A 16169-nucleotide genomic window follows, 5' to 3' on the forward strand; every position below is an offset into this window, starting at 1 on the left:
ACCAATGGCATCAGTTCCAACTCTGTGTATCTATCTATCTATCTATATATATATATATATATATATATATATCTCTATATCTATATCTATATCTATATATCCGTCTTGGTGAGTTATCCTTGATACTCACGATCCTTGTTATGTCTTAAGTGAACGTAAACAGTTGAGAAAGCAGTCTGATGCATTGTCTCTTAAAGTGACCGCGCCTAATTTCCTATACCAGCTGCTGCCAGTGCCCTTAATGTTAATCCAAGAAAGAGATTGAGTGAGAAAATCACTCACTGCTCTTGACTGAATACAATTTTTTTTAGCTTTAACAAGGATTCATCTATATTTAATTTATACAGTCACAACTATGTAGTGTTAGCAATTTTACATTTCATTATTCAATTTACAAGCCTACAAAAACTTAAAGCAGTGTTTAATTTGTATCTTTAAAAGCAGTAAAGCAGTGTTTAATTTGCATCTTTGTTCTGTTTATTTATTTGTGCTGATGCTTGTAATTTGTTTATTAGTACTTATTTTATTGACTCTTCTTCACTCGTCTTTAATAATGATGACCTATCCTTATTTTTGTTAGGCTTGTAGTTTTTGCTGTTTTATTGAAATCGGAATCAAGAATTGTACAAATTTAACTGGCTTCTTAAATGTTGGTGTCATACAAGCTTATTTATTAAAATACTACATAACATAACACAATAGTGTTGTAAATATTATAGTGATGTAAATAGTTGTTTTATAAAATCTAAAGCCCACCATTCATCTCATATCTGGAGCCAGGCCTGAGTACAACCATGGTTTTTGTGTACCATTACAATACAATGATTTATGGTAAACATTTTACATATAAAACATCATTCATATTCATCTATAATGCTCGTGTGTGCACACACTGTTATATATATATATAGTCAACAAATGAACAGGTAAGTTATTGCAGGTGCAGCGGTTTCTAACATTAAAACGCATTGTGGTATTTTCAGTAAATGTCAACGTTTATAAAATGACTACAGTTAGGTAGATTACTGTGCACACATATGATGCAATATACATACACCTAAAAACGACTGTAACTGCATTATATAACAAAACATCACAGCACGTATCATCTGTGCTCAAATGCTGCAGAATGCATGTAATTAAACGCTGTTAAGAGATCTGATCTTACCTTCACACTCGACAGAGTTTGGCGCTATCAATGCAAATCTGATCTCGACGTTAGAAACTAACTCTCGAGAGCTCAGTGTGTATCATATCCTGTCCATCGGCTACAGTACAGTCAGACCGCTACTTCCTCATCTGCCACTGACCTGGATGTCGTCTGTAGAAAAGCCCAATCGTTCGGTTTTATCACACGCGTCTGATGGATATTTAACTTTAAACTTTTAATTCGTAAAATGAGAAAACGTGTTCATCTCTCAACTGCTGAGCGCAAAATAAAGCGTCTTCCCGTGACTGACACAAGAGTTTGTATCGCGCATAATCGAGTTTTGCATTGCAATACAGTGTTTGTTTTTATGCAAAAGCTACTTTGTAGCAAATGAGCTAAACTTGATAAACGCGGGAACGCCGACTGTCAGACGTCACGGTTTCGTCATTACCAGCGCCACGTCGAATGGAATGCTGGGAAAATGAGTTTTTCTTAGAAACGCTCACTTATTATTGACTCTGTTTGGACAAAAACAATGGCTCAAAATATTAATGGGCATATTTTAAATATTCACCGAGTAATTTCAATTAAATAGCTATTAAATTCGGGGTAAATTATTTTAAAATTAGGCTATTTGCTCGGAGGTCTTTATTCGTGCTTAAGAATTAATAGCCTACATTTAACCAAAATACTTTTTTAGAGTTAAAGTAGGCCGCTTTTCTGAAGTGCCCTCTAAAGGAAGAACTTCTGCAACTGATGGAAGCAGATGATGAGAATTAATTACAAAACAATAATCATGTTAACTCAGTTTTACTGAATGTCAGACACAAATATATCTTGCTCCTTTTCTGCTTCCATGAAGATTTTGTCGTCCTCATTGATGTGAAAGAGAATTTCATGTTCATTTATTTATTTAATCAGGGACAATGCACATTAATAGTACATACAATATGTAAAATGCGCCAGATTTAGCCAACACTGGCTAATTTTCATCCGCAGTCCCTTTTGGCACTTGTACAATAAGACACTTGTACAAAGTTGTAAGTGTGTTTTAAGAAATATGGTCCAAGGAGACCCATGCCATTTTATTGGTATTGCTATACATTGTTTTGATTATATCGTACAAACCCCTAACATTGAAGATATACATAACTGCAATGCACAACTGGTAACCAAGGCCACAATGTACTGGTAAAAACAAGGGGAAAGCTTTTGCCAACACCACTTAGATTATGGCATAAAATAACAGTAACACACAAAATTTTCAATGTATGCATATAGCATCAATCGAAAGTCAAAGAGCAAACATAAAATTAATAATTATAATAACAATAATTATAAAAAGGAAACAAAAAAAGCCTGTAAGAAAAAATACAATTGAGGAAACTGTCGTCATTGAAGTTCAAACACGAAAAAGTAGGTTAAGGCTGTACCAATATACATTACATTTCCATTTTTAAGGTGTACCCAAGATTTCGTAGTACCTTCAGAACGCATCTAGACATAAAACTGCTATCAGCGAGCACCATCTCATGTCTAACAACCATCCCAAGAACATTATCCATACAAACGGTGCCGTCTTTCAATTTTAGGGGCGAGTGGAACAAAAATGCTACATGGCTTCAACAAAAACAGGCATTTGAAACATCGAATCTGGTCTAAAATTCAAGTTTTTAGTTCTCTACTGGGAAAATAAACATTACATTTTCAGTAGTAGCAAAACATGATTTCCATTAAGCACTGATAAAATAGCATATTTCTGTAATTTCATGTCGAACACCTGGTGCATTCTTAATATCAAAAAGTATTTGTATTTTTACATCTAAAAATGAGATTCAAAGAGATGCACAAACCATAAGAACACACATCTGTGCTGACGTACAGGGTGATGCTAATGACTTTCACTTTTATACTTTAACACCAGGTTAAAAAAAACAGATGCTTTAACTCAAAACTAAAGCATCCGACATGTAATTCCAAGAAAAATGTACTTGATGCAAAAAAAAAAATGGGTACACAATGCAGGTATATTGTGAAGATAAAAAATGAGTAAGAAACAGCTTGGAAATGCAACCATTCTCTTCAAGGGTTTAAAAAGCACCAGATATGACAGCAATGCAACGTCCTCCGATTTAAAAAGACATCAGACAAACTCTATGGAGGTACTGTTCCAGGATTAAATGTTTAAAATCTCGACGGGCAGCACTTTCTTTGTACCAGAGTGACATTCACACTTGACTTTTAAACAATCTGACCTTTCCTCAGTTCATGCATCTCGCGAAAGCTTCGATGAACAGCAGAGTTAAATACTTTGTCATGTCGTAGCATAAAGAAATTGATTGCTTTATCTATTCCTACTATTTTACGTCAAGAGGTAGTCAAAAGGCACTTCAGAGTATCAATCGATTTGTGTTCTTTGAAGGAAGGCACTCACATTTGGGTCAACTACTCAAAATCCTTTAGTACCTGCAAAATGGTTTCTGACACCTTTTCTCTTGTTCAAAGGACAGCCGATGAAACTTAAGTAACATCTGCAGTTATTCAGTTGAATAAAGGCCAGAAAAAGGCAAACCCTCCGCTGGCCGACTGACCTGGTCCTCATTTACAAATCAGGTAAACCTCACAAACCTGGCAAGAACATGTCCAGGTCATATTTCACCCCAAAATCAAAAGAAAAAATATAAAAATATTTCTTTATGAAAAAAAAATGCATAAAGAAAACAAGCTTATTTTTTTTATTATTAATATTTGTTATTTTATTTTTTTTGCATTATGACATTATATTGAAGAACATCAATCGTATTGCTTCCCAAATCTTTTTACTGTAATGCAGAAAAGCCTTCGTGCTAATTTTCATTCTTAAAAATGACTGTTTTAAGAGTAATGAGAATAGCATTTTCTCTTGCATTATAATAAGAATTTAGAGAGAAAAAAAAGTGTGGATAATGAAAATAACATGCAAAATTGGTCCTAAAAATAGCCTTCATTTTCTTTATTCAAAATATGCATATGGTATATATTTTTCCTTCTGATTTTAGGGTAAAATGAGACATTTCTTTGTGAGATTCACCCTTAAATCACTGTAAAATGCTGCATAAATGGCACAACATTGTCTTTCATGACATTCTTTCCCATCGAAACACATTCACATTCCCTCCGTGGAGACACAACAAAGCTTAAAAAGACATCTTTGATCTGTATATGCAACAAAACCAAAATGACCCATTTTGTATTTAAGGCATTAAAAAACAAATACAAAAAAATGTTTTTTTTTTGTTTTTTTTAACGGAGTAATACTATATTTTTTATGTCCTCAAAGACTCAAATTCTGTACCAGGTTTAGAACAAAAGCAAAAATTTTTTTTTTTGTTGTTGTAACATTTAGGCGTATTCCTCCGATGTTTGGACAATTTGGCATATTCCTCCATACGTGTGACGGAGAGACTGTGCAAAGCACCAGAAGTCTGTTGTCAGAACAGCTAGCGGCTGCGGTGCTAGTCTTTAATGAGCCTATAGACGTGGTATTGTGCCCCGTGTTCACTCGTAGACACTTCAAATACAAACGCTATACACAGTAGAGTCTCCTGGGTTTCCCTGTCGGTCACCACCTGCAGCAGATCAAACAGAGAAGAAAAACACTCAACATCTCTGAAGACAGCATTTCTATTACAGAAGTTCAATTCTGACATGTTTCACAAAGGTAAATAGCCTGTAGAAAATATTGATTTTGATTACTATTTACAAGCAATAAACATAAAAATAAATGTGTATATATATATATATATATAAATATATATGTAAAAATAATGTAAATAATTAATTTAATTTTGTAACCTTTATTTTTATAAAATATTTATAATTTTATATGGTTTCCAATAAATTACAGAAAAAAAATCTGACCATTTTTCTGATCATAAATGTATATATTACTATTAATATCAACATAATGTCATAATGATTGTGCTTATTATTTTCAAGCAATAAACAATAAAAAATAAAATAAAATAATATATTACTACTATCATCATTATCGTATTATCATCATTAAATATTAAACATTTTCATAATTATCTGATAATTATATATATATATATATATATATATATATATATGAAATTTTATTATTTTTTATTTTGCTAACTTTATAAAATATACTTTTATATTATGTTATACTTTTTCACATTTTTAATCATTTTTCTGATTATAAAATATATATTACTATTATTAAGATTATCATCATCATTATTACATTTCAAAATGATATATTTTTATAATTATATTATTATTAAACATATAAAACAACTTAATAATGAATGCAATTAATTCTAGATCATTGATATTCCTCATTTTAAATGTGTTATGAAAATGATTTTTCCATTTCTTTAGGTGGAAAAATTACTTGCCTATAAAACAATACAGATAAATATAAACATGACAGACTGTTAAAAGTCTTTTACCTGTAAGATGGTGAAGTTTTCTAATACGCTGTTCATCATGTATTTCTCAGGCAGGTGCTTGAGTTTGTGGATGAAGTTGATCATATATTCGCACATGGGAGAGCGATGGATTCGATACAAACACTTCCCTCCCTCCACACGAGCGTACTCTGTCTGTAAGTCCAAAAGAAATGTGGTCAGATCCGAGAAACGCTAGTGCTTTTCAGTCAGTCAGTTAAATGTTGCTCTCACTCACCTCCACTTTTTCCACCACTTGCTTCCCGAAAGAGCAGACTTTGGTTGAGACGGTGATGGTCATGTTCTCTGAGCCGCTGTACTGACTGCTGACTCCGTAGAAGGAGCCCGGTCCGTCCTGAACGCCGCTGTTGTTCAGATCCGCCTGAGACAGAAACACAAACTACTAGCTACAACCAACTAGATTCAAGCTGCATGATTTGAGGAATCAGTCGTGTTTGTAGAAGCAACAAGGCAGGTATGTGCCAAAATAGTGCTTTTCTGTGAAGGTGTACGTGCTTATTGACATTAATGACATGCACACACCCAAAATTTGACGAGGAAGAAGGCGTTTTGAGGGCCCTTCTTGTACAGCTCCTTGAGTCCTCCCGTCTTCTCAGGGAACTTGTCGTAGATCTGTCGGATGTCCACCGCCTCCAGCAGAGGGTCGCTGTAGGAGGGGTGGGTCTGGCCAATGTGAACAAACAGGTGTTTGCTGTACTGTAAAAGACAACGTCAAATATATTGTGAGCCGTCTGTGTTTCTGTATGCTATCACTATTGGTTTTAATAAAGTTAGTCTATGCTATACCGGTCTCATTTTGAAAGAAGAAATATGAATATGTAAAAACAAGTGAATTCATTCAAATGTCTCTAAGTCAGCAACAATGTAGTTAGAGCAAAAGGAGACAAACTTTTAATTTTGTCTAATTGTCGGAGATTTTAATATTCACGTTGATAATACAAATGATTAAAGGTGACTTGACTTGAAACCAAATACTAAGAAATTCTTGAGTATTCATCAAATAAACTTTTCACTGAAACAGTTACGTTGATACATACTTAAGACAAAGAGCAATATCTGATTATAAATTCAATTAATAATTTGTAGCAGACGATAGCTAGAAAAATGTATAATGGTCATGATTTATATATACATAATTTATATCATGAAATTGAAAATGGAATCAAATTTTCTTATTAACATACTTAATTTTTTTGTAAATTAACAGAATGAAAACATTTTAATTAATTCAGATTTTTTTTGTGTTTAAAATTAGATTATTATTTATTTTTTATTAATAAAAAGTTTATTAATAAATGTATTATTAATAGATCTTTAGATTTTTTTTTATGCTCCAGGCTTGCTGTGCTTATTTGTAGGGCCGCAAATTTGGCCAGAAATGTTGTAATTGTATATTAATATGACTATAATAATAATTATAATTATTTTATTGATTATTATTAGTGCTGTCAAACGATTAATCGCATCCAAAATAAACGTTTTTGTTCACATAATGTACTGTATGTGTGTGTACTGTGTGTATTTATTATGTATATATAAATACAAACACATGCATGTATATATTTAAGAAAAATATGTAATGTTTATATATTAAATATATTTATATATAATATCAATTATATGAATATAAAAATATACATGTAAATATTTTCAAAATATATACTGTATGTGTGTGTCTTTATATATACATAATAAATATACACAGTACACACACATATATTGAGTAAACAAAAACTTTTATTTTGGATGCGATTAATCGCGATTAATCATTTGACAGCCCTAATATTATTATTTCTAAGTAATAAGAATATAAGATATATTATTGTAGTTTTTACCAAGTAAAAAAAAAAAGATTAAATTATTATAATTTAAAACAATTTATTTTGCAATTCAACTGTACAATTACAATAATAATATTTATATTTAATATTTGTGTCTTAATCTCCACATTTTCAAACATTAAACCATCTAGATTTCATTTTGGTTGGAAAACCACAGGGAGCCTACAAGATTCTCTTTTGTTGACAACAGCTGTTTGTATGTGCTTCTCATCACAAGTTTGGGAACTAGTTGGCGCATGATGAGTTCCCAAATGCATATTAATTTGGAGATGGATTTCGTGTGAAGCAGCATTTACTGTGAACCAGGCCGCTCTGAGACGCTGCAAACGTCGGATCATGAGCACGTACAAGAACACAGTGCCGCACTTTACTCAGCCTTTTTTTTTTAACCACACTCATCCATATCACTCTCCCCTTAACTCTCTAGATAAGCATATTTGTGGAGCGCTCCTGTCTACTCACAGAGTCCTGGTCCTGCGGGACCTCCATGAACGCGGAGTACTCCAGAAGACGTAGTTTGGAGGAGGCGATGGTGCGATCCTGCCACACGGGCACTGCGGTGGCAACCGGCGGGAGAGGAGGGGCCAGAGGCTCATATGCTGCACAAACACAAGGGGGCGCCAGTTAAGACTCAACCATGCACATAAACAGAAGAAACTGAAGCGGGGTGGGCTGTGCTTGAAATGGACTAGTGCACTAGTATACTCACATAAGGGTGGTTGAACAGGTCCTGATAGGTTTGGGTAAGGAGTTTGTGCAAATGGCTTGATGCTGAAAAAGCGTTCAGGATTTGTTAGAATCAAAGTTATTTTGCACATGAAAGATTAATTACTTGGGTTAAACAACACCTTATCAGGGTTCCCACACGTTTTGACCATTTTCAATCACTTGCGACTACTGGATAAGGATTGTTAAAAATCATTTAGATGAAACTAATTTGTAATTGAATAATTTAGACTGATTGGTGAGCCAGTTCAACTGAATCGAATGCAAAGAACGAGTCAAAAAATGATTCACTCACAAATCATACATCAGTATGGCTTGTAAACAAGTCTTATGCTAGACAATAGCAATATCCAGCTGATTATTAATTTAATTAATATTCCAGAGCAAAGGATAACTAGAAAAATGTATATTCACTTTATTAATGGTCAAGATTTTCAAATATATACTCTGAAAATGGAATCAAAATTTCTTTTTGAAATCAATATATCTTGTCCACTATGTAGTTGTGAAATACACAATGGACAATAAGCCAGTCATTATCGCTTAAATCAAGACTACTCCGCTTCACATTCAGGTCCTGATCACCCTGTCTGGGGTTTATTTTGTGATAATGACTAGCTGACTGTATAATATTTAATATATCACCAGCTGTTTTTAAACAATCGGCCAATATCGACTAACGATTTTTGGCAGATACATCGGTGCATCCCTTCTTTCTTCAGCTGAACACAAAAGAAGATATTTTGAAGAATGTTGGTAACCAAACAGTTGATGGTAGCCATTGACTTCCATAGTATTTATTTCTATAATATGGAAGTCAATAGCTACCGTCAACAATTTGGTTACCAACATTCTTCAAAATATCTTCTTTGTTGCAGAAGAAAGGAACTCATTCAGGTTTGGAACAACGTGAGGGTGAGTGAATAATGACGGAGTTTCATTTTTGAGTGCGTTATCGCTTTACTTTCCAGTCCTACAAAACACAAATTTCCTGGTGTCTTCCAGTTGTCCATGACCGTGGGAACCCTTTGTTATTGTTTTTGCTTTAAAAGTGGCATATTTCACACCTTGACACTTCAATTATCCCACAACTGTTTGTTTTGGCCGTTTCAGCTAAGCGCAAGTTCACCTACTTCAGAGTGGGAGTGTAACATCACAACAGTCATGTGCGCTAGCTCACGTCTGATAACACACGCGCTCAAGAGATCTCAACAGAAGCGGAGACCACAGAGCCCACGATGTAGAGAGGAATTAGTTTAGCAGGCTGCCTGTGAATAATGATGGGAGTAAAAAGCAGAACCCAGACAGAGCAGCATACTAAAATCGGTCTCTAACGGTATTTCCTGCACCCCTACTGAATCTGCAGTAAAATCTAACCAAGTTTTAGCCAAACTGTGAGCTTCAAATATGAACCGAATGTGATGAAAAAGAGTGGCCGCCACAGAATAATAAGAGTTCCACTACTTTAAACCACCAATGAATTTCCACGACTTTCGCAGTTGTTTGTAATTACTAGACCATTCAATAACATTGCACAGAGAAATGTATAATTAAATAATTTAGAGCCAAGCATAGCTAGGACAATTTATTTTATAGAAATGGATGGAGTTTTTCATAACTTTCATGACTTTTCCAGGCACAGGAAGTTTCCTGAAATTATTGTATTATTATGCATTAGTATGTTATCATGTATTGTTATATAATTATATATAAATATTTCTATATTTTCCAAGTGCATAGTAATCTTGCATACAGACGTATTAGACGAAAGACTTAACGAAAATTAGAAATGTTGCTTTGGCCATTAACTGAAATAAGTTTAAGCTGAAGTACTAAAATAACTGAAAGTAAAACTGAAATAAAAAAAAAGCTAAAAAGAAATATTAAAAAACACAAAAAGTAATAAAAATGTCAAATTTACTACAATTTTTAATAAAATTAAAACTATAGTAGAGATACTAGTTTGAATCTGTCAAATAAGTCATTGAAACGGTTGGACCTATTATACTACTGTCAATGCAATCTGAACCAGATTCTCATCCGTAGCAGTGAATCGATGTTAACTCTAGCGAAAGATCAGTTCAAGCTCTGTGGAGGGAACTTACGCGTAGCTGATGCGGCCAAGCCCAGGACTTCTTCCTGGATTGTGCTTAAGAACCAGCCTGATACATAAAAACGTGATCCATTAAACGTGCCAGATACACAAACACACAGAGAAACACGTATGAATTCATGAGTTACTCACTCCTCAGAGGGTCCGGGTTGGCCTGGGATGGGGGTCGGCCAGAACTGGAAAAACAGCAGTGAAAAAAAAAAAATCAAATCGCTCCATAATTTGTGTAAAAGGTTACTTCCAGGTTAAATACAACGATCTAAATCGTACCCGTGCAGACGGGGGGTAGGGGGACTGCGGAAGAGGCGGAAGAGAGGTTTTGATTAGACTTGGGGACACGATCTGAGCGGAAGAAAGTGCTGCCATGTTCTGGAGAGCCTTGTCTTTGGACGCTTGATCCTGAGGAGATGGTGACACAGGTGAGCAGAATAATCCCCAAGACAATACCCACAAAATCATTGTTAATTTTAATGAATGCAAAGCAGCCTGCTGATTTATTATAAAGCAAGACAAAAGCATGAGAAGAAGGGGAAACAATAGGAGATCAGAGAGCACCATATGAATCACAAAGAGGATTCACATTTACAGTGTTTGCAAGACAACAAAGGAAATGTGTTAAAGTTATAGGTAAGTTGATGTTTTAGGCTTCACGTTTCTTGTTTTTTTCAGTTGTGCATTAAAATCAGCACATAGAGCTGCAAAACCATCTCTGCAGTATAAAGGCAGCTTTAGAAGATTAAATGGATGCAGGAACGAAAAAAAAAAGAACACAATACAGTATACAAACAGATGTCAGAAAGTACAATCAGTATGCAAATATTTTTATGATGCCATTGCTGTTAGATTTTAGAATGCTGAACATTCTAAAAACGTAATGATTTTCTCATTTTAGAATGAGAGTGCAAACAGCTGATAAAAACATCACAATAATCCACAAGTAATCCACACCACTCCAGTCCATCAGTCAATGCCTTGTGAAGCCAAAAGCTGTGTGTTTGGAGAAAAAAAAAAGATCCTTTGTTAAGAAGTTTTAACTTTAAACCATCACTTATGGCTGAAATATGAGCCCCATCTTTAATATTGCTTTCTCCATTGAAAAAGTCACCTTGTCTGAATCAGGAGAGAAATATGCACAAATCAAGAACCATTTCGAACAAAAAAACAGATCAAAACAGTTCTAAACAAATGTGTTGATACGGTATGTATTGATGTGAGAGGACAACGGGATGGAAGCGTTATTATGGATTATGAACTCATATTTTGACCAGAAACAACAGATGTAAGTTAAAACGCCTTAATGAAGGATTTGTTTCTTACAAACAGGCAGCGGTTTGCTTCAAAAGACATCAATTGATGGACTGGAGTGGTGTGGATTACTTGTGGATTATTGTGATGTTTTTATCAGCTGTTTGTACTCTCATTCTGACGGCACCCATTCACTGCAGAGCATCCATTGGTGAGCAAGTGATGTCATGCAATATTTGTTCCCATGAATAAACAAACTCATCTAAATTGTGGATAGCCTGAGTGTGAGTACATTTTCAGCAAATTTTCATTTTAACTAGTCCGCTGCCTTGCTAACACTATCATTATGTAGAAGTTTCAATAATTAGTTACTGAACATGCAGACTGTCTTTAAGCCTTTTAAAATCATGTTTAATAAGAGTCTCTGAATTACAGTTACAATAAGAAGAGGAAAAAGGCAAAAGCAATACAGGTATCTGAAAGATATCAATTATTAGTCAGCCAGCAAAGCAAAAGCAACATACTGGCCAGGGATGTCAAACAAACACACACGTTTTTGAACTACATTCCAGTTTTGTCTTCAAGCTCACCAGTCATTCACCAAATCTGGTCAAGCTCCCTCTTAAAGGATATTAAATTATGCCTCACAAATGAAAGCAGAAATGAACTATACGTTTGGCATGACATTCCAGTTTTCCAGAGGCTGAGCGTGTAGCACATCACCTTGCATCACAATAAATGAACGTGGATAATGAAAAGACTTGCAGCTAATTCGGAAGCACGACCACAATAAGTGGTGTTGTTTCACAAATCATAGCCTGTATGATCTGCAGTACATCACAAAAGACGACATGGAAACTTCAGAGAGCAAAATGGCCAGGCACATTATTGACACAAGAATTATGAGCAATCTATGCACACCGCAGGGCCAGAGAAGAGGACTTTATAATGGCAGTGTAAGCTGAACCTGTGCAGGACAGCCAAGCAAAGCGAAGCAAAAATAAAAAGTCAACAATAATTCGCACAATTCAAATCCACACTTACCAAGTTCATTGCCTGAATCAAAAGAAAGAAAGACCATTAGTACAATATTTTGAGAGCAATTTTACTAAACCTTTTGTCTCTGACAGCAAAGTTTTGAATGTATGCTAACTACATGAAAGTCCATTCTATTCTAGAGCTTATCAAATTATTTTCTAGACCTTAAAATTGCTTGTAAGTGTGAAAAAGTTTAAGAAAAATATGCACCTATGAACAGCTTGTCAGGCAGAAATTGTCATACTTTGTGCAAAAAATGTGCCACATACTTTAAGTCCATTTGATCAATGTTTTTACAACATACCTGAACAAAAATTTTTTATAAACACTAAAAATAAAAATAATGTGCATTTTTGAAAATAACTTAATTCTGTCTTGTAGTTCATGGATATATTGGCAGGGGGCGCCAAACATTACAAGCTAAAATGATCAAAAATACTGCATCGCTATTAATGCAAATGCTACATTTTAATGTTAAAGGGTTAGCTCACCCAAAAAATTCTGTCATTAATTACTCTCCCTCATGTCGTTCCAAACCCGTAAGACCTTCGTTCATCGTCGGAACACATGTTCCAAGGTCCAGAAACGTAGCAAGGACATCCGTAAAACAGACCATGTGACATCAGTGGCTCAACTTCAGTTTTGCAAAGCTACGGGAATACTTTTTGAGCGCAAAGAAAACAAAAATAATTTATTTCACAGTTCTTCTCCCGAGTTACGTCTCCCGCCATTTTGGAGAGTACCCAGGGGTGTAATCGACGTAATCAGCGTTGTTTACATTCGGGGGAGAAAGCGCGCGCATGAACGTAATCTGTGTAATCAGTGTTGTTTATGCTTATGGGAAAGCGTGCGTATGCACTGTGATACACTCTAAAATGGCGGAAGCCAAACCCGTAAGACCTTCGTTCATCGTCGGAACACATGTTCCCAGGTCCAGAAACGTAGCAAGGACATACGTAAAACAGTCCATGTGACATCAGTGGCTCAACTTCAGTTTTGCAAAGCTACGGGAATACTTTTTGAGCGCAAAGAAAACAAAAATAATTTATTTCACAGTTCTTCTCCCGAGTTACGTCTCCCGCCATTTTGGAGAGTACCCAGGGGTGTAATCGACGTAATCAGCGTTGTTTACATTCGGGGGAGAAAGCGCGCGCATGAACGTAATCTGTGTAATCAGTGTTGTTTATGCTTATGGGAAAGCGTGCGTATGCACTGTGATACACTCTAAAATGGCGGAAGACGTAACTCGGGGGAGAATTGTTGAAAAAATAGTTATATTTGTTTTCTTTGCGCTCAAAAAGTATTCTCGTAGCTTCTCAAAACTTGAGTCACTAAACTTCTCAAAAGTTGAGCCACTGATGTCACATGGACTATTTTATCGATGTCCTTACTACATTTCTGGACCTGGGAACATTTCAGTTGCGTTGCTGTCTATGCAGGTTCTGAGAGCTCTCACATTTCATCAAAAATATCTTAATTTGTGTTCTGAAGATGAACGAAGGTCTTGAATTTTCATTTTTGGGTGAACTATCCCTTTAAAATAATTTACTTCTGTCTTGTAGTTCATGAATATATTGGCAAGGGGTGCCAAACATTACAATCTAAAATAATCAAAAATACTGCATCGCTATTAATGCAAATGCTACATTTTAATGTTAAAGGGGTCATATGATGCGATTTCAATTTTTCCTTTTTGCTTACACAAATTATATTTATGTAACTTTGTAATCTAACCCACTTATCCTCAGTGTAAGGCAAAAACATTTCAAAATAAAACAAATATATTCCAGTATTTTATTCTAACTTTGTGCAATCCTGATTAAAATCACTTTATACACTATTTAAATTTAAAACAATTTAAATTTACACATTTAAAAAATGTTAAGTTATCCTTTAAACAAAGGATTTTTACCATAGGCCAACTATATTACATATTCTCTCTATTCACACACACACAGACAGATAATATTAATAAGATTTAATTAAATTTCAACAAATATGTTTACGTCTCGGCCAGACTCATAAAATAATCTGCATTTGAAAACCCATACTGGTCGAACGCTAATTCTCATTACAGTATTGTGACATCCAGCAGTTTCTCAGACAGACTTTACCAGTCAAAACTGAGTCTTGGTGACACACACATTGAGTCTGGATGCAAGGAAAGGAAGGTTGAAGAAACAGTGAGCTTCAGGAAAGCCAACAGGCAAAGATCTCAGCCATTCATGCACCTTCAGCCTCGACGACAATCAGCAGCGCCAAACACAAAGCACTACGCTACATGACACAAGTTTCCGTAGCACTTCCAACTTTGTTTTTGTGCCAAATATTGATGCAAGCACTCATTCCTCGAGATTTTATTCAGCCAATAGATAACTGGAACTTCTAGCGATCTCTCATTGGTTTTTGCAAAGGCAAATGCTGTTAAGCCCCGCCCCACCCGCAGGAAAGCGCATACCTTCAGCTTTGACTGTATCTCGTGAGATTTTCTCCGGGCAAGAACCTGCAAATGGCTAGAAACCTGCAGAACAGAAAAGCCAAAGAGGGGGGAAAAAAGAAAAGGAGGAGGAGGAGAAAGAGAGAGAAGCCGTAACCAAAGAGGGAAAAGATCCGCGTTTCCAACCTACCTTTATACCTGCTTGATACTCTCGAACTTTCTTCCGCGCTAACACCTGTATGTGACTAGATACCTGAAGAATTTTGAGATAGTTTAACAAAAATACACATGCACACAGTCAGGAATATTTCACCTACTGAACTGAAAACTGTTATTAAAGTTGTTGTTATGCAAACAAATATTTAGTGCAATCAATAGTATATATATATATGAAGTGCATTAAATACCTGTTTTCTTGTGCGGGTTTTGCCTGTTCTCAGCTTGATGTATCTGGCAATAAGCTCATTGCGACCTGAGAAGAAAGAAACGTTTCTGTAAGTTTCACAGTGACCAAAAGGTGGCGACAAAAGCAATGAAAGAGAAGCACGCATCTCTCAACAACACTGGCAGAATTCCTGACACTGAAACCACAAATAGAAAAACGAATAAAGTAAAGCTTTTGGCTTTATATACTAGATTTGCCATCATATTTTCAATTCAATGCCAATTAATATTTCACAGCAGCAGTATTCAAATGTTAAAAGAAAAATAAACTTATGACAATGATAAATGTGTTAGATTTCTCTGAAAACAAGACTTTATTTCTTCTAAAGTAAATGTATTGTTTTAAGGATGTTTACTGGGAAAAAATTCTAATTAAGAAAAAAAAAAATCAGTGTGAATGTCCCATGCTTTATATTTGCTATTTTTTGTAATATAAAGCAGTAATTTAAGTAGTTTTAATTTACTGTGAAACTCCTGAAGGAACCTATGGCTTAAAAACACTAACTTCTATTAACTATTTATTTAAATACTGACCATTTACCTACATATAAAATAAATAATGCCTATAAATAAAAATAATAAAAAAAATACTAGAAAAATATATTTCTACTTAATATCTATTTAATTGAGAAATGTTTGAAGAATATGTCATTGTATTATATATATATATATATATATATATATATATATATATATATAT

The 16169-nt window shown here is 34.7% G+C and overlaps 2 protein-coding genes across 7 annotated transcripts in view; both read right to left on the bottom strand.

The window, feature by feature from the left end:
* Positions 1–1557, bottom strand: part of LOC107696415 (sphingomyelin phosphodiesterase 2) — an 8813-nt gene extending 7256 nt beyond the window's left edge. The window contains exon 1 of the mRNA XM_016496726.1: positions 1169–1557. The gene's annotated coding sequence lies outside the window, so the exon portion shown is untranslated. The remainder of the gene's footprint in view (positions 1–1168) is intronic.
* Positions 1558–4093: 2536 nt separating this feature from the next.
* LOC107696449 (transcriptional enhancer factor TEF-5-like) overlaps positions 4094–16169 on the bottom strand; it is a 39798-nt gene continuing 27722 nt past the window's right edge. Inside the window, exons 4-15 of one of the 6 annotated variants that reach the window (XM_016496780.1) lie at positions 15433–15497; positions 15047–15109; positions 12595–12606; positions 10576–10704; positions 10438–10481; positions 10298–10354; positions 8176–8237; positions 7929–8065; positions 6148–6321; positions 5843–5986; positions 5608–5760; positions 4094–4758 (exon numbers count right to left, since the gene is read on the bottom strand). In XM_016496780.1, coding sequence (XP_016352266.1) covers positions 4645–4758; positions 5608–5760; positions 5843–5986; positions 6148–6321; positions 7929–8065; positions 8176–8237; positions 10298–10354; positions 10438–10481; positions 10576–10704; positions 12595–12606; positions 15047–15109; positions 15433–15497 — 1154 coding nt within the window. In that variant the 3' untranslated portion in view covers positions 4094–4644. Of the gene's footprint in view, positions 4759–5607; positions 5761–5842; positions 5987–6147; positions 6322–7928; positions 8066–8175; positions 8238–10297; positions 10355–10437; positions 10482–10575; positions 10705–12594; positions 12607–15046; positions 15110–15215; positions 15279–15432; positions 15498–16169 lie in introns of all 6 variants that reach the window. The other 5 variants (XM_016496779.1, XM_016496782.1, XM_016496781.1 and 2 more) reach the window with 5 other exon arrangements.

Source organism: Sinocyclocheilus anshuiensis, unplaced genomic scaffold (genome assembly GCF_001515605.1).
Source record: "Sinocyclocheilus anshuiensis isolate Anshui unplaced genomic scaffold, SAMN03320099.WGS_v1.1 scaffold522, whole genome shotgun sequence".
Taxonomy (NCBI): domain Eukaryota; kingdom Metazoa; phylum Chordata; class Actinopteri; order Cypriniformes; family Cyprinidae; genus Sinocyclocheilus; species Sinocyclocheilus anshuiensis.